The sequence below is a fragment of the Fukomys damarensis genome, unplaced genomic scaffold (assembly GCF_012274545.1).
Source record: "Fukomys damarensis isolate Sample0158 unplaced genomic scaffold, DMR_v1.0_HiC HiC_scaffold_16, whole genome shotgun sequence".
NCBI lineage: Eukaryota > Metazoa > Chordata > Mammalia > Rodentia > Bathyergidae > Fukomys > Fukomys damarensis.
The window spans coordinates 113,541,807-113,566,428 of NW_022900928.1; the positions used below are offsets into that span (position 1 = coordinate 113,541,807).

At 33.0% G+C, this 24,622-nt stretch overlaps 1 protein-coding gene across 5 annotated transcripts in view; it reads left to right on the forward strand.

Moving 5' to 3' along the window:
* Spag16 (sperm associated antigen 16) overlaps nt 1-24,622 on the forward strand; it is a 1,007,960-nt gene that overhangs the window by 248,759 nt on the left and 734,579 nt on the right. The window contains exon 11 of one of the 5 annotated variants that reach the window (XM_010616038.1): nt 7,803-7,818. The exons of the other annotated variants lie outside the window; for them this stretch is intronic. Coding sequence (XP_010614340.1) covers nt 7,803 — 1 coding nt within the window. The 3' untranslated portion in view covers nt 7,804-7,818. Of the gene's footprint in view, nt 1-7,802; nt 7,819-24,622 lie in introns of those variants that run through there. 5 annotated transcript variants of the gene reach the window in all.

The following is a 24,622-nucleotide window of genomic DNA, read 5'->3' on the forward strand; positions in this document are numbered from 1 at the left end:
ATATCAAGTTAGTTACCATTCACAATGGAAAAAAAAATATATATATAAAATCTTGAATCTAAAATTAAGAAAAAAACAATAAATGAATATCATTAACTTTTTAAGAGATAAAAAGCTGTGAAAGAACAATATATAGGTGGAATATTTTAAATGAAATTAATTGTAAACTATTATGATGACAAGCTGTGGTACATGCCTTTACATTGCATGAATAATTAAGAAAGTAGTATAACACCTTCTAACATTTATGAATACATGTTATATGTCAGGCACTTTTTCAGTACAGTACTTAGCTTCCATTAACTATTAGTATGCACGAGGACCCTGTAAATTTTATATCAAAAAGTTAACTCTATTAACTACATGTTACATATGAAGAAATGAAAATAGAGCACCTAAGCGACTTGCCCCAGGTGAAATAATTACTAACTGATGGGGCCAAGATTCAGTCTTGTAGTGGAGCCCTGGAGCCTATGGGTTTAATTACATCACTAGTGATGAAAACATTAGAATGAAAAAAATAAACTCATATGTGAAAAATTTAAAACAAACTGTTTTTGAGTGGTCGCTAATATTTATGCTTAAAAAATTTAGGTACAGTTTTTTGAAGAGTTGTTTAAATGAGATGTGCCAGTATTACTTTTTCTGGTGAGAATACGAAATTTAGATCTATTTCCTGTACTACTCTATCCTAGTTCTGAGACCACTGATTTATTTCTCTTTTCTGTTCTTCAGTTTTCTTTTATGTTACATGTTCATTTTGTTCTTCATGATATACTGTTTATATTAAATGCTACAATCTTGGCTCTATTCTCAGAGTATAGGAAATAGCAATGACTGGACCATAAAGTTATTTTCTTCAGGGAACTTATATTCTAGGGGGAAACACAGTCTATTTGTAAATATAAGCATAATATAGATTTCTGCTTGCAGTGATGAGACTAGCTTGTTTCTAAAGCATTTTTTCCATCGAGAACTAGAAGCCTGAACAAATTATAAAATTTCTGTTAGAAGTTACAGGAGAGCTACACAATTAGCAAAATTCATAGGAATCAAAATCTAGAGAGAAGGAAAAAGGTGAATCTACCAGTTGAAAGGACTTTTTTCCTCAGTTTCAATTCCAAAGCAGCTGTTGAAAGGGCTGAGTAGTTTAGCACATACTGGAATCTAAAATGTTGAGAGACAAACCAGGATTTTCAGCAATCAAAAATTAGAAATAAGGCTACAAAGAGACAAAACTCCTTGGCTTTTGATTGAGCCTTGAAGATATGTAACTTAGAAAGAGGAACCAACCTGTAATAGTCCAGGTTTCAAAAGGACTGAATACTAGTTTTGAATTAGGCAAGGATTTTCACATAAATTTGTCCGTACCTCAAATGAAGCAATGGAGAACATTTTTATGGTTGGAAGCAGGAAAAAATATTGTTTGAGAGGTTTTGGTAGAAATAGAGAGCCAGAAAGAAAATGCGATGTTGCTGAGAGTATGTTAAATGATAAAGGGGTCCATAAAGAACGTGAGAGGGGTGAAAGCAAGAGCAGATAGTGGCCTAGGAAAGTAGGAATGGCTTTGAAACTAGAGGTTATGATGACTCTATGCCTTTAGATGTTGTTGAAAGGCTAGCTTTTCTGTTTATACAGTACAAACATGAATATTCGTAGATTTTACAATATGACAAAGTCGGTGGGTGGCTGGAGGAAGGGAGAGGATAATTGAGCAACAAGAAACCAAGAAGCTATGCAGCTAGATAATTTGAGAAATTTCTCAGTGACACTGAAATTGCAAAGAATGATGGCAGGAATTAAAACTGAGAAGTCATCCCTGAATCAGATGTATTAGAAAAGGTGTATAATTAATATTTTCTTTAAAGAGGTTTTAGTGTTTTTCATGATTGAGTAGCCTTTTTTGAAGAATTCAAAATGAATGATATTTAAAACAATTAAATAAAGAATTTTTCACAGCTCTTCATTTTTAGCCTTGACTGGAGGAATGCTGAAGCACAAAGGCTTGGTAATATCTATATTTTTAAAGGTTTGTCTAATCTTAATTGATTTTATAAAAATGAGTTTAATTCAGCGGTGCATGCCTGTAGTCCCAGCACTCTGGGAGGCTGAGGCTGCAGAATTGCAAGTTGCCCAGTGTGGGCAATTTAGCCAAATGGAGACCTTGTCTCAACAAATAAAGAAAATAAATAAAAATTTTAAAAGGTCTGGGAATGAAGCTTAATGCAAAAGTTTCAGATTAACCAGTACTGGTAAAAAAAAAAAAATTACATTGAGCCCTATGACTGTGAAGTCACAATGGCTAGCAGAAAGATCCATCTCCTTCAGGGTTTTACTGGTTTGATATAAAGAAGAATACAGGAAATGCTCATGAGTGGAGATAAAAAGGAGTGACACCATTTATCTGTTACCTGCCCAAGAGTCTAGCCATACTGGTATCTATGGCACATGTGTTACTTGTTTTTCTTTTAAGAGAAAGCTTGTTGATGTATGAGTTGCTTTTTCTAAACTAAAACCTCAGTATTCAGGTTTAATTGCAGTGTTGAAGCTCTGTGATAAATATGTGGGTTTGGGGTTGTAGTTTGGGATTTCAATCCCTAAACAATTAGCCATCTCTGATCTAGGGTAACTTTAGAATACTTAATGTACTTAGAAGTGAAGAGAGTACATTCATTGTAGATTTTGGTGGAAAGGTCCTTATTTTCCACTTTGCCCTCCTGAGAGAGAAAGTTAAGACAGGTGGTCTTACTGGACAGTAAGCTGCAAAGCAGCTATGCCTGATTCTTTTTTCTCTCTCATTTTCCCCCAGTTTTAATTTTTGTTAGTATGTGTTTGCATTGAATTACATAATAATCACTTTACTTAGGGGGAGTTGGTACTAGACACAACACATCTTAATTCTTTATTCATCCCCTTCCCTTTTCCTCCAGACCCTTCTCCCTCCATTTCTCAGTCCCCTTCCCATTTGCACAAGGTCTATCTCCCTACTTCCCATTATCTATCTTATTTTTTTGGGGGGGATACCAGGAATCAAACTCGGGACCTTGGGCTTGTGAGGTAGGTGGCAGAACCAATGAGACAAATCACAGCCGCTCCTATTATCTATCTTTATTTTTCTCTTTATTTGTATTTTGGGTTTCTCACATAAGAGAAATCATGCAATATTTAAACGGGTGACTGACTTATTTCATGTGGTCTAAAGGTGCATCTGTTTCCTACAAATGACTCAAGTTTATCCTTTTTATGGCAGAGTAGCACTTCATCAGGTATAAATACCACATTTTCTTTATCTGCTCATTTGTTGGTGATCATGTAGGCCTGTTCCAAGAGTGAGCTATTATGAATTGTGCTGCTGTAAAAATGAGTTTTCATGTATCAATATAAATTATGTCTTTAACTCTTTTAGGAAGATACCTAGAAGGGGAATAGCTGGATCAACTGAAATTTCTGTTTTTTTTTTTTTTTTTGAGAAATCTCTATAATTATTTCCACTGTACTTGTACTAGTTTACATTACCATCAATAATGTAGAGGGGTTCCTTTTTTTCCTGTACCCTTGCCAGCATTTGTTATAATTTAAGTTCCTTGTGATAGCCGTTCTTTCTGGAGTAAAATGTAATTTCAGTGTTGTTTTAATTTGCATTTCTTTAATGGTCAGTGATATTGAACATTTTTTCATGTTTTGTTGACTATTTGTGCTTCTGCTGAAAAACATGTCTGTTTCAGCTCCCCACTTTTTGATTAGGTCTTTATTTAAGTGGGTTTCATATAGTATATTCTAGATGTTAGCCCTCTGAGGAATATCTGTTAAATTTTTTTTAGCATTATGTAAGATATTTCTTCAGTCTGTTGGTTGTTTTCTTTGCTGTGCAGAAACTTTAATTTGGTATGATCTTTCTTGATTCATGATGTTATTTCTTGTGCAATTTGAGTGATGTTTTAATTTTGACAGAGGAATCAGAAAGAAAAAATGATATTATTTTGCTATCATTTTCTCTCTCCTCCCTGAATAATTTTATATCCTTAACTTGACAGAATTCATTTTGATAAAAGAGGAATTTTCAGTGTACAAACTCAGACCACTGTCATGAGTATAAAAGCTTAAATTCCATTGCTATTATTTTATTTTATTTTAATTATAAATAAGTTGATATCCTTCACAGTAATTTTTGACAATGGAACAACAACCTAAGATCACTGTGTAACATCTGGTATACCCTCTGTCACTAAAAATCAATTAGAATTTTTAATTATTTTTGTGCGACATCTGCATAGCAATCTGATTCCAAGCCAAAGTGAGTGTTCTTTCTGATGATAGTGAAAAATGACACAGTGATAGCTTAAGGACCTTCCCTTTCCAAAAGTAGGATTTACAGTATTTGGCTTGACTTTCTTGATTTGGCTATCAAGTTTGATTTATATAATTAATAGCATATATTATTTTATCTTAACAAATTGTGAGACTCAATATTAGAATCAGTTTTTTAATTGTGCGAGTACCTCTTTTAACTTTGGCACTTCATTTACTTATCAGACTATTTCTCATAGTTGGCAAACAGTTTCAAATAGTCCCCATGTAATTAATTACTGATGATATGATTTTCATCCTTCTGGCTTTTCTTGAGCTATTGCCAGTATTGTTGAAATCTCCTGATTATGAAACTCAGAAGCAAACAGTAATATCATAGAGTGACCAAAAAATCTAAAGACAAAGTTTCTTGATCAACATAGATTCTTATCAACAAAGATTTCAGTTTTTAATGCTTGATTAATTGTAATAATGTATTACCATCACTTTTATTTCTTTCTGATAGATTTTGATATTTCTATTCTTTAAGAGATTATATTGTTTGAAAAGAAGATAAAAATTAATCTCATTAAAATTGACATGAATCTGTAGGTGGTGTTATATACTATTTGACCTCTGTTGTTTTTCTTCTAAATATAATTGCATTTTGGTTACTAGTAACAATTTTTCAATGCTAAAAGCTCAGCTATTAATTCTGCAGTTGTGTAAAATTCACTTGTAATATTCTACTGTCTGTACCTCACTGTTCTAATTATTTCAGGAAATTTTTGTGTATGTGGTATTTTGTAAGTAACATGTCCATGGCCTGTGGTTTTTTTTTCGGTTTTGAATTACCTTAATTTTGTCATACATTTGTTTGAATGCATGTTCACCTGTATTTCAAATTGAATTCCTTGGTTTAAATATCAAAATATCATCTGTGAATTTTGTTCTCTAAAAACTGTCCAGAGTGATACTTGATACTTTTACAAGATTTCATTTTGTTTTGCTATAATTATGTTGAATCTTCAACAACATTAATAATTTAGTGATTAAAATTAAATTATATTTACTGATTTGTGATTTTCTTGAATATTTTTATCTATTAGAGATGTCTTGTAATTTCAATTAATTGAATTTCCTTAATCCTTATATTGCAAATTACTAATTATATTTTCAAAAAGAGGTTTGTTTATATTGGTTTTACATGAGAGGATCATAAAATATGCTGAAAGTTTAAATTTTCTAAAAACTTATTTTAGTTAGAGACATTGATAAGAATGATGAGATAAGTGTTTTGAAGCAAGGGGAAATTTTGAAAAGGTTTAATATCAGTGTTTCTTTTATTGCAAACTTTTAAATTTAAGCATTAACTGTATTTTCTGATCACTTCTCACTGATCAATTGTTGATGGCAGTTTCTGTTAAATAGCATTATGGTGTGTTCTTGTGCATCTTATCCACTTGATCTGGTGCCATGAACTTCTAGCTCTTGGTCAACGTCAATGGACCAGGAAATGTAATAGATTTGAATAGATTCATGATATCCAGGCAGCCCTGACAGCACAACTAAAGAGAATCACAAAAGAAGTTGCAGAACAGCTTCAGAAAGTGGCTAGGAGGATGGGATCAATGTGGTCAAATTGAGGAGACATATTTTGAGGGGAATGAATGCCAGTACATGTTTCACTGTGATAATTTTCTAAAAATATAAATGCTATATTTTTATCACACCATGTATGTATGCATTTTTTATTCAGTAACTTTTACTCTAAGCTTACGTTGCTTATTAAAATATGGACACATTATTGGTGTATTAATTGTCTTGCCAATTTCTGGATGTCTATATAATTACTTGTTGTATTTTTATTTATTGAGTTGTTCCTTGAAGGAGTTTAGAAATTAATATCAGCGTTATAGTCTATTTCTATATATTGTGATAGAAATGTCAGTTTTCTTGGGGGTGCTTCTTCACAATTTATTGTGTTTGCAGCATATGCTTATAGATGTAAGCTTCTTTATCACAAATAGAAGTTACACCTGCTCATTCATTATTTGGGAATCTCTTTTTTTCTTCCAAATAGTTTTTTAATTGTAAAATTGAATTTCTGGCATTAAGCATATACCACAGACTCATATAATTACATAAATGATTCCTGTATTTTTCATAATATGTTTTAACTTTTGTTTACTTTTTATTTGGAAATCCAGTTTTTAGTTGTAAAACTTCATAAGATTCAATTTTGCTCATTCTTGCTTTTATTTAATTATAAATACATAATACATGCTATAAAAGAATAAGGATTATTATTCTTTATGGAAGTAAAAGGAAATTTTTAAATTACAAAAATTCTCCACGGTAACATAAGCCTAGATGCATAGAGTTATACCCATGATCTGCTAAATAGCATCATTATCTACTTCCTGTATCCTCTTCTCCTTAAATTCTACAGTCCAAATTGTATCTTGTATGGTAGATACTTATTTTTCTCACACCACAAGTAATATTCCCCTTTGGGATCTGTGAAATTTGTACTTGACAGCTGCTCTTGCTCAGATGAAATTTTGTGATCATACGCGGTTTCTTAGCCTCCCCCATGTCTGTTTCCTAATGCCACCCCCATCATTCTTCTCTCTTCTCATGAACCCATCCCAGCTGTCCACTTCAGCTCAGATGCTATGTAAACTATTTGGTCACTGGTCTACTCTGAGCCTTCCAACATACTGATGAATTTACCAAAGATATACCCTGAGACTTAGGATAATTCTTTTAGTAACAATGATTTTGTTTTTCTCCTTATGTTATTCTGATTTCAGTAAAGAAAATATTTACCAAGTGCTATGGCTTGTGTCTAGATGTTTATCCCAAAGATGCGTGCATAGTTGCAGCGTTTTCATTGGTGACTGGATCTTGAGTGTAAAATGCTGGGAATAAGGGTGTGTGATTACTAAATTAGTCCTCTGATTAGTTTGGAATCTATCCTAAGCCAGGTAACCTAGATATGATATAAAAGATGCAGACAAAAGCTGGCTTTTTTTGGGGGGGGCTTGTTTTTACTGTCTTTTGTGTACCATGAACTGCCTGAATCTAATCACCTACGGACTGAAACCTCTACAAACTGTGAGCTAAGTAAACCTTGCCTCCCTTAACTTGTGGGCATCAGGTATTTTGTCTGAGCAATGAGAGAAAAGTGACTAAGACACCACACATATTTTAATGGTTTTTATTTTATTTAAGCTCTTTAATTTTTAAGAAACAGATGCTCAATTATCTAACAAGGCATCAGTGTGAAAACAAATACCAACTGGGTATTCTAGAGAGATTTACTAAAATATTGGAAGCAAATGGGGACAGAAATGATGACTTCTTCCTTGTTACTTTCTCCTGGGGTCAGCAGCTCTCTGCTGCATCTTCTCTTCTATATTTCTGCTCCAGCTTCCTTTCAGAAGAAGACCCTCTGCTTGCACTAGATCTTTGGTGAAATAACTAAAACTGCTGTGGAATTCTATTATTAGATTCACAGGACGCTATGTAGCCATATGTCTGCCTCTGCTCCAAAGTGCTTGACAGAAGACTTAAGAAGGCCATACAATTCAAACAGCCAAAGAACAAGTGATGGAAAGAGGCTGGGTACAGAGAAGTGACCCAAGTATGACCAGCATAATCAGCCATTTTAATATAGGAATGTCTTAATACCAGAGTTGTCCAAAAATCATGTTCTCTTCATGGAAAAACCTTAGTATGACTCATTTCAATATAGATTATTTGAGTTTTTGTCATGATAGCAAGTATCTGTGAAATGAACGTGGCATGAAATTGCTTAAAATGTGAGAAAATTATAGATTAATATCAAATTATAAAGAGAAGGTGCTAAGTTGTTTATATTTAGCAACTGAATTATATCAGGTGTATAAAAAGCAGAGTTTTGCATTTTTACCTTTGTTGTATTTTTCTTACATTTTCTTCATTACTTTAAAAATTACATATTTAAAAGTTTAGAAGTGACACAGTATCTCCTGAACAATATACATAAATATATGGATAGTTTATGTAACTGCAAATAAGACCTAGGAATTATGACATTATTTTATCTGAAAATGCCACTATAATGAAATTAGATTGACTGAGCTAAAGAGAACCGAGATTCTGTGAGTTTTGACTCAAAATAGGCATAGAAAGAAAAAGTTTTAGTATCTATTGTTGTAAAGATTTTAAAGTTTTTAAAACATGAAGGTAATAAGTATCAGCTTTGTTACTTTTTATTTGAAAATTAGTTTTTATCCAGATTACCATAGTTCCAATCCAATCTTTTCAATGTGTACTATTAATGTAACTCAGGGAAAATTATAAAAATTGCCCAAGTAAAGCCTTTTGAATGTTATTTAAAAAATCCAATTTTAATGTTTCTCAGTGTATATAATTTTAGAAACTATATTTTTAAGACAGTAAAACTATCAATTCTCTATTGTGAAAAATTTAGAGTGGTGTCTTCAATTTATGTTTCATATATATCTTGAGTTTGCAATTTAACATTGTACTTCTCTAATGCCTTCCTTTCAGTAATTTTTGAAGTAATTTTTTACTTTTTTATAAAATTGTTTTTTTTCAATACTTTTCTACTACAAGAAAAATTTCTTTAGTTCTAGAGAATCTCACATTCATCTGAGCTGGCCTAATACTGAGTATGGCTTCCTTCAAACAGTGCTGAGCACCATTTTACTATTTTCTCCACAGAGAGCCAGCTGCCCAGGGATTTGTAAGTAGGGTGCAGGTTTTTTGGGTTACAAAATCTTGGGAAAGGTATATTTTCTATCTTGTCTCATAATGACAGTCATTTCTAATCTGTACCTTAATTTTGGTCTTATTAAAAATTTAAAAGGAAATATATTAATTTCTATTGGATTAGCAGTAAATGGACTAATATGTTATGCTAGCAGGGAAAAATAAATTATAACTAGAACTCTGTTAAAGACAGTCTGTCCATATAGATATTATTGTAAAGAGGGAGTAATTGTCATTTGTATTTCCTTTATAATTTATTTCTCTTTAATATTTAAAAATAGTCAATCTCCATACACATTTAATTGATTTTTACCTAAAATCTACAATTTTATGTACACTTTTCAATACCATGTCTTTTTTATTCATCAAATGGTGATGATGTAATAAATTCTAGTTCTCCTTTACTCTCTTCATCAACAGCTTTTTGATCTAATATTGAAGATAATGTTTTAGTCACCTATGGTATCAAAATATGAAGCAGAGTCATGCTAGTGATGTTGAATCTGCATACATATAAGGGGCTTATTGATGTTTTTCTGAATACTGATGAGGTTCAGGCATACTGTCTCCAAATATGGCATCTTAGCATTTGGGAAACAGTAGACATAAGAAACTCACTGTCACCTTCCTCTTTCCCCTTCTCCCCTAAATACAGAAGTGTGAGATTCTCCCTCTATTCCATAGTTCACTCTCATAATTAGGAACTGTCTTTGATCACTCTTGATGATTTCAGGAAGGAGGGAAGAGTTCTCATCTGAAAGTGACTTATTGGAAAAAAATTATCCTTTGAAAACTTCCAGTGAAGCGTGATTCATACCTTACATCTCACAGCACCTGTATTTCGGCTCTGCTTCTTCTGGGTATTAGTTCCATCTTCACCTGGTTCCCATTATCACAGCCAGATAGCAACAATTGTTCTAAATATTTTACCTGAATATTGCCAAGTCAACAGAAAAGCTGAAAAGCTCTTTCTTAGCTACCCCTTACCTCCATAGCCCCTAGAGATCTGCTAGCTCTCAGTGGAAATGAGAAGTAACAATTGATTTCATCTAGTCAGGATCAGCTTGGTCTTGGGAGTGAGAGCAGCAGTACACTGATGAAAAGAGTGGTTTATGAAAGAACATTTAGGACATTTTAATAGCAAGAGTGAAAAAAGGTTGCCTGGCACCTGACAACACGTGTTCAATATGCCACACATTATCATAATAGTTATGATGCTTAAAACAAAGAGGATTAGTAAATAAAAAGATCTATAGTTATTTAAGAAAGTTATTGAACTCTCCGACTTTGTGTCTTAAATTGTAAGACTAAGTGATTTATTTAAAATTAAATATAAAATACTACAAAAGGAAACATCAGTCTGAAGGAAACTTTCAGTGTTAAGAAAAACAGGAGGAAAATTCATAAAGGAAAGATAGCCTTACTAAATTACAAAAAAAAAAATTGAAAATGGTAAAACAACACAGCGGAGATAGACTAATATATTTGTAAAACCTCGGGCATGTAAATAAATTTATAATAAAATGATAGACTAATGAACAAATTTTGAGCAAGAAAATGAAATTTTCATAGAATAGGGGTATTATTAATAGACCTATTTGTAATAAAATAAAAGTTAAAATGTTGCAAGGAGTTTTTCAATCTTCTGTGTGAAAAAAAAGCCATAAAGAGCAATAGCATGCATAGCAAGGATGAAGACATGGCACACTATTACTGGGTGGGATTGGCACGTAATCCAGCCACAGTAATTGCAACTAAATCTTAGCTATATTTTACCATGGAATAGGGTCACGGAATATTAAATCATATTGTGAGGACAAAAGAAATAACTTTTCCACAATCTTCCTTACCTTGATGGTGGATGCACCTGTTAACAAAAACAGAATAACAAATTTAAGATGTGTTACCCAACATGGGACCCTATCAGAAATGAAAACCCAGAGAAACAGAAGAACCCATGTATTTTTATGCTTGGTTTAATGAACAGGGGGATAATCATCCAGAAGTATGACTGCACAAAGTAGGTATGATTCACAGAGGGAACTTAGCTTATTCAGTTTCTCCTCCAGTTTTCTAAATCTTCAGAGATAAGATCCTTCCTTCCCTCTGAATGAAGAGGTTATATCATATTTCATTAGAAGATAAAATAGGTCTTTATGCTTGCTTTAGGAGAGAAGGAGAAAGGAAAAGGTAGGAGAGGGTGACTTTTGTGCTTCTGCTGTTTTGCAAGTCATAAGATGCCATATTTTGGAGGTAGTATGTTCTGAACCTGATCAGTATTCAGATAAACATCAGTAAACTCCAGATATTTATGAAGAATAGATATTACTGGCACCACTGTGCTTTTTATTTTGATATCATAAAGTGTAATTTGCATGAATAGTAGATTTCAGTCATTGATGAGGAGAGTACCGGAGAATTAGAACTGATTATTTCATCTCTAGTCTTATCATTTTGAGTAATACAATCTCTCCTGAATTCTTAGTCTAAATTATATTATATTTAAAATTACAATATAAAAATGTCTTTTACTCAAGAAATACTTTTTTTAAAAAAGAGTGATATATAGAATCAAAGTATGATAACTTTAGTATCAAAACTTTTTCTGGATCTTTCAAGTTTGTAATTTAGATATTTCCTAATTATTTTTTTTTAACATTACCAAGGATTGGGTGAATGTGCCTTACTTTTGTATGTAGCCTTTAGTCCATAAACCAGCAAGCATAGTTTAGAAGAGGAACAATTATTTTTAGCATTTGGCCCAAGATTGTTTCTCATTCAAAAGCATCCTGTTATTGGAACTTGCTTAAGCACAGAGTGCTAGCCTTGAAACTTAAGGCCTGGAGGTTGTGTAATGACGTAGTTGAACTGTGCTGTATTAGAAATTATAGTAACTGGAGACTGGGCAAGAACCAAACAGAAAACAGAGAACCTTAAAAATCAGATTTTGGTACTCACTTTATGTTGCGTTCTGTGCTAAAGAGATGTGCTACAGGGCGCTATGTGCATAGGATGGCATATTGTTGAATAAATTGAAGCAAATGTAGACTGCTGTAGATTATAGGAGGTTCCTAAAATTAGCTGAAAATTATTCCAGCAAAAGGTAATTAGATTAGTTCTGCTTTATGTTTTGGTAGGAAGATGCAGTATTCTGTAATAAATAGAAACTTCTTCGATGTGTGGGGGGGTGGCTGTATGTGTGATTTATTCATTCATTTATTTATTGATGCTAGGGATTAAACCCAGGGCCTTGTGAGTATTTAGTGCATGCCTTACAGGGGGCTACAACCTTAGAATCTAGAATGTCGATTTTTATTTAGATCTCTGTTTAAATACCAGTGATTATATAAATAATTCACTTTCTGGAAGTAGTACTATACTTGTTATATCACTTAAAATTTCAAAATGATGATATGAAAACACAAATAAAAGAAGGAACATTAACATTTATTGGATTGGATGTTATTTCATATTTTATTTAATGCCAAATTAATAGTTACATCATTTTATATAATTGTTTCTATTATATTTTATTTAGCTTCAACTTATTTTTTTGGTTTTTTTTGAGACAGGGTCTCACTATGTAGTTGAGACTGAACTGGAACCCACTGTGTAGCCCAGGTTGGTCTCAGACTCACAGCATTCCTCCTCCCTCAGCCTCCTAAGTGCTCGTATTTAGCTTCAACTTTACGTTTTGTATATGTAACATAAAATAAACTGCACTTAAAAATCACAGTGTACTAAATTGATATATAAAATAAATTTAATACTGTATTGCAGATATAATTTGCTAATAATATATTTTCTCTGAAAAGAAAAAATAGGTTGTTTTCTAAATGGAATCTAACACATGCCAATATGTCATGCACAAATAGTTATGTCTAGTTTTTATATAATTAGTCACACTGGATCCCAAAAAAGTACATGATATAATATTTTCTTTATTTTTGAGGTGATTGTGACTGATGTTGGAGACACAACAGTTATGGCAAAGCATTTTTCCACATTATAATAACTATTTTTAACGTCAGTAGAAATATCTGAAGGTAGAAAATCATGTAGCACTTTCTCCCTCCCCTGCAGTGTAATGCTTTATGCATTGATAAATCTTTATAGAAGTCTTATATAGAGGAATTTTGTGCCAGAAACAAATAACACAATAGATATTGGCATCTTTTTCAGGTACATTGGCATCTTTATTCTGATAACTGAGTGTTGAAAGATTTTTCATGTTTCCTTTTACAAAAACAGAGAGAATGAAAAGAAATGTTTGTTTTTCCCTTGTACATTTTTTTCCAAATTTGATCTTCATTGTGATACCTTGATAATGTTTTTAAGTAATTCATTCAATAAATGAAACCTAAAATCTGTTTAGATTGAATTTCTGTGATAAAATAACAGAATGGGTAGTTTGTAATAAATGGTAAAATGTTAAAAATAATTTTATGTTTCAAAATGTTGAAATGAATTATAAAAATACATATATGGAATTTTTTCACCCACCATGCTGCTAATTAAAGAAAGAAATACCTGACAGTCAGAGATTTTTATGGCAAATTATAACTAAGCTAACTTAAAATGTAAATTTTATTAAGTTTATAATATCATTGAAGCTAAGCATTAGTAACTGCCACGTTCTGATTTCTCCATCACCCAAAGTTGTCTGGCAAATCTGTTTGGGTTATTTTTATTCTGCTAATCCGTCATTGGAGTTGTTATATGAACATTATGGAAGCCAAGTTCTAGAAAATGCAGTTGGAGATTTCCAGCTATAATTGAGCAATACTATGACTTCAATAAAAAATGGGAACACAATGGTGAGGTTTTAAAGGAAACTAAGGTTGGAGTTCAGTGTTGCTCAGGAAATTATTCTAATATATAGGAGAAAAAGAAGACATTAGAGTTGCAAAACAATCATAGAATTTTGTGCTTATTATTTGGTCAAGGGGTAGTATTTTCTATCCAGGAAAGGTTGAAACTGGATAGCCAATAAAAGGAAACGAAGAAAGGAAAGAGAGAGAGAGAAGAGGGGGAAGAGAGGGGAAAGGAAGGGCAGGGAAAGGGGGAAGGAAGGAGGGAAGGGAGGAAGGAAGGAAGAGAAAAAGGAAGCAGGGAAGGAAGAAAGAAGAAGGAAAGAGAAAGGCCTTATGCAAAGGTACAACCTACTATCAGTCACTGAAGAATTCAGGAAAGGTTAATGTAAACCTAGAAGATAAAAAGGCGCTTGGTGATTTCAGCAACTCATTCATCAGTACTGTTCACTGATGTGCCACTTTAAGGGTCTATTGTAAGGTGTGGTAGCAGTAATGAGGTTAACTAGCATGCCCTGCGCTGTGTTGGAGAAAGCATAGTTAAAGGTGATCAACTTCTTTTTTACTGTTAACTGATTAATAATAGCCAAGAGGAATGTAACCATAATGTACGGCAAACATGCACTTTTAAAAATAAAAATATATAATACTAATAGCCTTTAATAATCATTAAAGTAAAATTTCCCGATATTCATATGTTAATGATAAAATATTTTTTCAGAAATATAAAGACTGTTTAAACACAACCAAAGATGATCATATTTCACATCCTAAACATATTAATTTCGTCCATGTAAACATGGCAAGTTTTGTTTTCTTTTGGAGCGATTTCATTTCTATTCTTTGGAGAGGTAAAATACAAGCTCTATTGAATCAATAAATTAATTTGTAAACATTTATATTTGCATGAATTAACCTTAACAAATCATTTCTGAAATGACAGAATTGTCAGCAGTGATTTGAGTTATGACTCATGTTCACAACGAAATAGAACTAAAAAGATTATAGGCAACTGCTTTTCAAATATTTATTAGCCCTTCTCCCTTCTTTTTCCAAGGAAAGCATTTAATCTAATCATCCCATGACACATTATGATGTGTTATAGTGTGATGAATAGACTAATATAATCCATATATTTAGATTTTTATTTTTAGGGATTGCATAAGAAAGAAATAGGATATGCAACTCAAATGTTTCTTAAACATACAGTCAAGAAGTTTTTAAAAATCTTATTCTAAAAATATTTTCCAAAATATAATTGATTATTTAAAATATTTAGAAATTATCTAGTTTCTGTGATGTGTCAGTGTCCCAGCTCACTAAGGCTGCCATAGCAAAAGGCCACAAACTGGGTAGATTATAGCTGGAAATGTATTCTTACAGCCATAGAGACAACTATTGTAAGTCCGTGGTCAAAGTGTGGTCACATTTAGTGTCTGGAAAGGCTGATTTTCTGGTTTACACACAGCATCTTTTGCAAAGTGGAAAGAAGCAGCTCTCTGGAGCCTCTTTGCTCAGGGCACTAAATCATTTCCTGAGACTCTACATGATCCAATCACCTCTCAGCGGCCCCACATCCATATACCATCTCCATGGGGGTTATGATTTCAACATATGAGTTTGGAGAGATACAAACACTCAGAAGGTAGCATTCTATCCTTGAACCCAAATTCATGACTTTCTCACATACAAAATGCATTCGTTTTCATTCCCAAATCCAAAAGTTTTAACTAATTCCAGTATCAGCTTTAATGTATCAGTACAGTGTGTCATCACAATGTTTTCTAAATAAGATATGGATGAAACTCATAGTATGATTCATTCTAAGGAAAGTTGCTCCTCAACTGTGCACCTGCGAAGTCAGGCATCTTTATCTCAATAAATACTTTCTGCTCCTAACCTCCGTTTTTCCTATAATCCATTCTTAATTTTAGGAAACACAAACTTGGTGTTTCAGACACCTATGGAGTTATAATATTTCCCTTATATTATTTAGAGGTCCATATATCATACACACTGTATCACCAGGATTTTGGCAAACCTCTTTGGTGGCAGTTTGACTAGGCCCCAAAGCTAGGGTGGTTCTTGCGTGGCCTCATCTCTGTCTAGGTCTTGTGCCTGTGGTATCTCAGTCTGGCCTCTTGCACTCTTGGCTGTACTAGTATGTCTCAAGGATGGTCCTGTCCCCATGGTTTCACTGGGCATTGGCCTTGTGGAAGCTGTCTGTGCTGACTGTAACCATGAAGCAGATTTCAACTTTGGCCCTGTAACTTTTCAGAGTAAACTTCAAAAAGCAGCCAGACCCTCATATCTTTGCTGGCTACAGTGCAAACCACCCTGAGGCTAGGTGTAGCCCTAAATGGAATTATTAAAGAGCATGAGTGTGGGGATCAGAGCCTGGATGTGAGGTTGTACTGAGTGGGAGAATGTTCTCTTCTGAAACTATTATTCCTTAAAGATGCTTACACTTTGAGCTGAGATGGCGGGGGTGAGGCAGCCATCTTAACATAGCCATTACATAGCGACTACCATTAGGATAAAGGACAAACTCTTGAACCCTTAACTTGTTACTAATTAAAATCATGACTTGTATTTTCTTCTGAGATAGCTAGGACTCATAAGTTGATTTTACTAAAACCTGTGACTCTTCACTTTGGTCAATGATATGCCCAATAGGTAATTAAAAGTAGACTAAAGCTTGACCTTTATTCGTAAAACTCTGCATCAGATTCTTCTCAGCTCTGCACATAGTCATGTTAGTTGCTTTAGGGAGTGTTTGTCAAACATTTGGCAAAACAAAGTTTACAATCCTAAATTTACATAACCTATTTCATTATCCTCCAAGTTGGAGGACACAGAATAAGAGATTTACAGGAACATTCAGCTGTACTCAGAATCTCCATTGCCCAGAAGCTGTGGTCAGCTTGGATTCCCACAGAAGCTCACATGCCTGGAATCACCCTCAAGCCATGAACTAAATTACCCCTCAAGGGTAACTTCAAGAGTATTGAAACAGAGCTTTGAAATTAGGACTGACTTAATAATGGATCCACTTTAGCTAAATTTTAAAATCCAGACTCCTGTTTTTGTGAGTAGACCCGTCTGAATTGCTACATCAATGTGTTCTCTAGGTGGAGTACTTTCCCCATTTGTTCTTATTTTCCTTGTTAAGGGATTGCTTGATTTTTGTTAGGGCTCTACTGTCTCTTACTTTCTCTTAAACTTTTCTTCTGTAGATGTGGGCTTTGCTTTTAATTTCCATATCACCATAAGCAAGGTCCCATACTAGCTAGGTCTGAGATAGTCTCATGATCTCTGAAATGCCTTGGGGTTAGCTCTTCCATTGTCTTCTTGATGAAAAGCATCTCACTTCTGTACCATCCTATCTATATTAATTTAACGGAAGGTCATTTGGCCGCATCCTCTGGGCTGTCTCCTGAATACACTTTCTCATTCCTTTGAATATGGATAGGCAGAGAATTTGTCAATTTTAAGGTTCTGTTTCTCTTCTGATTAAAAACTTCAAATTTAAGTAATTTTTCTTATCTTATTTTTACTGTAAGTAATCAAGAGAAGCAAAGTGGGATCTTCAACATTTTGCTGAAATTTCTCTAGCCAAACATTGTATTCCACCATTAACAAGTTCTACCTTCCTTAAAACATTGAAAAAAACACAATTCAGGTTCTTTGTCACTGTATAACAACTGTGTGTGGGAGGACACAAACATTCAAATTGGAGCAGCAGTGTAGGTAAAAGTAAAATTCTCTCAATAAATATATCTTGAACGCGTGATATGAATGGAAAGGTCAGAATGACCCAAGAGAAGCCTGTAAGTGACTCATATTGAGTCACTAACTATATTGTTAAATATCTTTTTCTTAATTATTTTGGTGCTTCATCTCAGAGTGATCCTATTTTTAAGATATTATATACATATACAATGAAATGTAACATTTAATCTGAGTTTTGATTAAACTAAGACTAGTGTTTATCTTGGAGTTTTGTTTTGTTTTGTTTTTTTTAACGTGAGAAAATCCTCTCCAGTCCAAAGTATAATCTCTTATTATTTAGTGATGCTGGGGATTGAACCCAGGGCCTCACACATGCTTCAGCTGTGCTTGTGCTCTACAGCTGAGTTACATCTCCAGCCCTGAGTGCTTTTACATTTGTAGCTCAAGAAGATGAATCTTGAAAGATATTTACTTAGTTGGAATCATCATAGGTACCATAGTTCACAATTGTTTGAAGTAGTAACATTCACAGGTGCAGTTTATTTTTTGCAAAACTAATACAACACACATCAGTGAATGTTTTTTTTAATTAGCATTATAAATGTTAGCCTGACCATAATGCTTTTTACTAATAATGATAAGGTATTTCTCCAACTTAAATTATACCGTGACAAATGTTAGTGCTCCGTGGCTGTAGCATATATGAATTCCAATAGAAATGTGCAAACAGTAAATAGTTTTTTTTCTAGAAAACAGCGTTTAGATTAGTAACAGTCAAAGATCAAAAATATAACAGTAAAGCAATTTTTCAGGCATTTGTTCAATATGGACAACTCTTAAACAGCTCATTAAATTATTTATATTGCTATTTTTATTTGGAAAAAATGATACATACAATTTAATTCCTTTGAAAAACACCAGTTTTAAAAAGGGATTTTAACCTCTCACATTCATTCTTCATTACTTTTTGGGGTTCTGGCAAAACATCTTTGGAAGCAAATGTTGCGGGAGCATTTTATGATTTGTCAAATATTAACACTGTTGGTGCTAAATCACTTCAATCATAGCACTTAATCATATAAAATATTTTAAATGACATGAGTACTTATCAAGATTTGTTTCTGGTAAACAGTTATGCAATCAGAATATGTTATATTCACTTTTTAAACAATTGAATTTGGCTCAGTGGTGCTGCTGCCTGCCTTGCAAGTGCAAGGTCCTGAGTTCAATCCCCAGTACAAAAATAAAATAAAATAAAAAGAAAAACAGTCAAGTAAATTGTTATATCCTTTAAATTAAGTGATTGAAAATAATGTTTTCCTTATTTTATATTGGAATTTTTGTAATTTTTCTGTTTGTAATATTGCCATTCTAATATTCTAATACTAGGAAGTTGTATGTGTAAACAAGATATCACTGGATAATGGATAAAGTCTGAAACAAAGAAATGCATAAATGTTGATGGAAGAAATCATTTTCTGTTGCTTGACTTTTAAAAAAACTCTAATTTCTAATAAGGCTTAAATCTTTTGTATTTTTTTCAAGTTTCTGCATTTCGGAAAAATTGACAACTTTGTTGGGTGATTCATTCATTTACTTATTGAAAATCATTTTGAAGTGACTTGATTGGACCTGTGTATTTTGGTCAGTCATCTTTCTAATAGTCTGTACTTGTTCTGTCAAATTTTGGGCTTTTAGTGCAATTGACTTGATTGCAGATATTGATATGTATTCCAGGACAGGACATTCACTATTTGCTAGAGACTTTGTTAGAGCTACCAAGATGGTCCCTAAATGTTTAAAGCATCCCTTAAAACTGAAGATGAATAGTAGAACATTAGATAATATCTGAGTTCAGAGAAAATTTCTGAGCTTTGAAGATATGAATTTGGGAGTTACATAGTGTTCTTATGTTGATGCTTGTGCACTTCTCTTATTAGAGAGGTAAAAATATTCTTCTGTAGAATTTAAAATTGTAAGCAGAGTTGTATGTAAGAGGACTTTTTTCTTTATTTTAGCAATACATTAGACATCAAAAGTACATGAATATTTTAAATTAGTTTCAGTTCATTTCCTCCTTTTTATATTTTAATGGAATACACACACACACACACACACATACACACACATATATATGTTGTCAATTACTTATCATAAAAAAGATTGCGGGGCCAGAGATTTAGCTCAGTGATACTGGTGCCTGCCTTGCAAGTGCAAGGGCCTGAGTTCGATCCTTGGTACCAAAAAAATAAATAAATGAAAAGAACAATGCATCCTCATAGCCTTATGTGAACAGGAAATTGAATATGAACCATTACAATGAAGGCCTGTAGTAATTTAGTATGACAATGATCTTAACTGTTGGAAAACTTAAAAAATTTTAAGCAAAACACTAACTACCTCATATTTGTGAGTCTTTATAAGAATATCCAAAATACAGTATAGTAGTATTGTGATAAAACTTCCAGTTTCGAGAAACTACAATTGAACAGCAAAATATCAGAAAGTATAATTAATTCTTAAATTAAAGGACTTACATAATTGATGTAGAAAACTTAGTTCAAATTTAAAGGGTAATCTGATCAACTGCTTCTTGGAAAGGAAAGTTTTATATTCATAGTTATTTAAAAATTATCATGTTAATCAAATGATGCTTATTAGTTTTATGAAAAATAAAAAACTGTTATAATAATAAATTGCTTATTAGATTCTACCCTACACTTGTAGACAAAAAGAATGATTTCTTTATTATATTTGTGTATAATTTTCCTTAGTTTTGTTGGAATAATGTAGATTATCCAAAATTCTCAATGGAAGAAGATCAGGTTACTTTGGATGAACAAACCAACATTTTTGTACTGTGGCTTTATATAACTGCAAGCATAATTATACTCTGTTGCAAGGCATGGTGGTGCATGCTCGTAATCCCAGCACTTGGAAGGCTGAGGCAGGAGAATTGTCGCAAGTTCAAGGCTGGCCTGGGCTACATAGTGAGTTCAAGGTTAGCCGAACTGTATAGTGAGATCCTGTCTCAAGAAAAAGAAAAGAAAAGAAAAAAAAAAGAGTATACTCTCCTATTAGAAACAGTTTATTTCTAATTTGCTTTTCTAAATGTGAGAGGATTTCACTGATGAACAAATGACAAGTATTCATTTTTCAAGTCAAAGAAAATATTCACAAATTCTTACTGATCCAAGCTGACTTGTAATTTCTTCCATTATTGCCCTTCTATTATGTTTTGTAACAGATGGGAGCATGACTCTGACTCTAGCAAATCAAGTTTCTCTGTACAAATCTTGGGTCAGGTTTGGGCCCTTTCTCCATGATCCCTGTCCCAAAGAACCCCATCACAGCTTCACTTTACCTTCAGAGTAAATTCTCTTGGACACTGGGACTCTGGATGTTTCCGAGGTTCTTAGTTTTGCCATATGTACTTCATGAGCAGTAGTATTGCCTCCCATTCTTTTTCAGATCTGTATAGTTAGAGGTCTTTTGAAATATACTAATGTCTTATCTTAATCCTGTTAGCCACAGAACACATATTAAGGTAGAAAAGCTTAATGCATTTGCTATGAAAACTGTGTTAGGGCTGGGGATTTAGCTCAGTGGTTCTGCTGCCTTCTTTGCAAGCGCAAGGACCCGAGTTCGATCCCCGGTACCAAAACAAAATGACAACAACAAAAAATGTATTAAATGTCTGATTTCCTACAAAAATTGCAGCACCTAAATTTCAATAATTTTTACATATAATTGTATGTTTTTGTCCCATATTCTTATATGTAATATCTCTAGGATACAAAGGGCTTGGGCTCACATTAAGAAGGAAATTCCAATTTATAAAAAAATATTTAAGATTTATGAACTATAAGAATTTTTTGAGTATTATGTCCTTTAAAATATTACTGGTTTTGATGAAAAATGTTATTCTATGAGGCTTAAAGAATAATAGGCAGGCTTTTTTCAGAATCATTGTAATAGGTGTAAGGACCACTGACTGCAATGATAAATTTTTGAGGGGCGAGATAGAGTTGGTGATAAAGATTGGACTCACTCTGAATATAACAAGGACAAGTGGGAATTTATAGGTAAAGAAAAGAGTACTTAAAAGAGAGGGGTCATAGCGTAGAAAATTACTGAGAGGAAATGTCAGGAATAAGGAGGGATTCTGGTTAAACTGACCTAGTAAGATTTTTGCTGAAGGCAGGCTTGGCTGACCTCACCTTGGGATGTGAAGGTTGGGGAGATTGATTAGATACTGAGAGTGATCCGATATATAGTATAGTTAATTCCCATAAGCTGACTTTGTGTAATTCTTTCTAGCTTTGGAGAGGGTATGGATAAATATGGTAGCACAAAGCTTGGAGGAACGTAGTTGAAAGTAAAGTTGAGGGAAGCCTGAGTGGAGTTTAGTCAGATAACTTATCTCATTTATATTTGAAATTTTATATATATTTTTTTTTCTTTTTTTTTTTTTTTGATTTTTGAGACAGGGTCTCTCACTATGTAGTTCAGACTGCCCTGGAACTGACTGTGTAGCCCAGGTTGGTCTCAAACTCACAGTGATCCTCCTGCCTCAGCCTCCCGAGTGCTGGGATTACAGGCATGCGCCACCACACCTGGCTGAAATTTTATTTATGTTAATAAAAGATACTGTAAAGAAAAAAAGCTTTCATTATTATAGTGTTAGGGCTTCAAAATATGAAAACAGAGAAAGGGCACAGAGTTATGAAAAGAAAGCTATGCTGTACTCTGAATATCGCCATGTAACTTTATGAAATCTAAAAAAAAATTCACATATACACATATATACATAATCATAAAAATAGGTTACTTTCTTTGCTGTGTGTCTTATATCACTGAATCTGTATAATATTTATCTTTATTAAAACAACCTTATATTTTATATTTCTCAATTCTATATACTATTCATTCTGAAGTATTTACTTAAAATTTAAAATTCTGTAAAACCTCTATAGTCAATAAATAAAACTCTTGGTTAAAAAATGAAAATATGTGTCTATAATCCTGCCCTGCCTCTTGATGTTTGATATCTGAAAAGCATCTGTCAAATTTAACAATCAGACTAATGGACTAGATGACTCCTTAGTCCCCTTTAGCTATAAGGATCTTTGGAGACCTGTGGGAAGTTCCACTTCACATGCAGGATATTCATTTGAGTGTAAATACTGTTACCCACATCTGTTCTCTGTGAAGGGAGGAAGTTCAGAGTTTCAATGGCACTAATGAAGTTCCTTGCTGTGCAACACAGAGAGTGAAATTTGAGGTTGTTGATGTGAATTAATCTCTCAAAGGAGTAGTCACTTTGTCAGGCTGTAGTGTACTGTTCTTATAGCAGGTGATACTCATAAAGACCATTTCTTTTCTTCTTCCCAATGGAAGGCAGATCTATTAACAGAAAAAATATATAGATTATAATGCACTTTAACAATTTTAAAAATTGTATCACTCTTCTCCTTAATAAATTCTACCTCAACAACATCACTGTTTTGGCCAGAGCTTTCTGTATTTTTCCTTTTAATTAGTGAAAACAACCTCAATCCATTTTTTATACTTGAAGAAAATTTCCTAATTTGCCCATTTTTCATTTCAAAGATCATCCAATATATTTTTGTTGAGGCTACCTTAGAAGTAAGAAAAACTCTGACATGGTATATTGAAATTCTCTTTCATTGTGTTTCTTGCCATTTTCATGTGAGCTTCCTAATACCTCTGTTGGATCTAATATTGTTTTTTTCCCTATAAATTCATATTGCTTCCTGGTAGTTGGCCAGATCTTGCATACTAAGATTTTCTATCAGACTTAATTTTATTTTCTCATTTGTGTCCCATCTACCACCTACGTCTCATTTCTGCTCATGAGCTTTTATTATGATTTGGCTTTTATTTCACAATATACTTTTTAAAGATATTTTGATTTGCAAAATTATAGGGGATTTTACTTTCAAAATTCAAATAATATGATGTGTAAATTGTTTATAATTGGATATTTTGTAAAGATTTCTTCAATGAAGGTATTTTTCCATGTTATAAGCCATTGCATTTGTTTTATTTTCTAATATTTTCTTTGAAAATTTTCAGAATGTTTTCCTTCTTTTTTCTGGACAAGATTCTTTGTATTTCCTCTTTGTTTATGAATACATCCAGAATAGACTGGATTGGAGAATCCAGTTGGAGAATCCAATTGGAGAATCAGAATAGACTTCTCCTGTTTCATCACTCTCGTCAAACACTAATTTCTCTAGTTAGTATTCCTGTACATATATGAATATACATTTGAATGTGTATGTATATGTTTTGTGTACATATATCTATATCTACCTCTCTCTCTCTCTCTCTCTCACTACAGACTGCTTGCAATATCTCACATAGATTATTTTAGGAGATCTTCATATCTCTACCTTTAACAATTTTCCTACCTCTTCAGTCTAATCTCTGCTTTCCACCCAGTGGGAGCTCTCACAAAGGAGTTTCTTGTAAATGTAGTTTCTTAGAATTTCCCATTATCTACAGATTTAAATCCAAATTATTTCACATCATATCAAACACACATAGGCTAAAATGAAAGCTCCCCTTTATACTTTCTTTCATTACAACTTCGTATTTCTTTATATGAAAACTACTTGAAATTTTTTCCTATGATGAGCTTTTTCTTGCTTTTGTGCCTTTTAAATACTTAGTCTTTCCCTTCTTTCTATATCTAGCAAATTCCTACTCATCTTTTAAACCTCAAATATCATTGCTTTTGAAGTTTTTTCTATTTCTTTTTTGGTCCCTCTATGTGATTAACATAGTTAATTGTGATGTCACTTGAATAAGAAAAGCCTCACTGATTAGTTTAGCATAGTTCTGGGTGTGTCTGGATGAATGACTTACTGAAGAGGGAAAATCCACCCATTCTACATGTGAGTGGCACCAACCAATAGGCTTGTAGCCTGGCAGAAATAAAAAGGGAAAGGAAGAAGAAGAAGAAGAAGAAGAAGAAGAAGAAG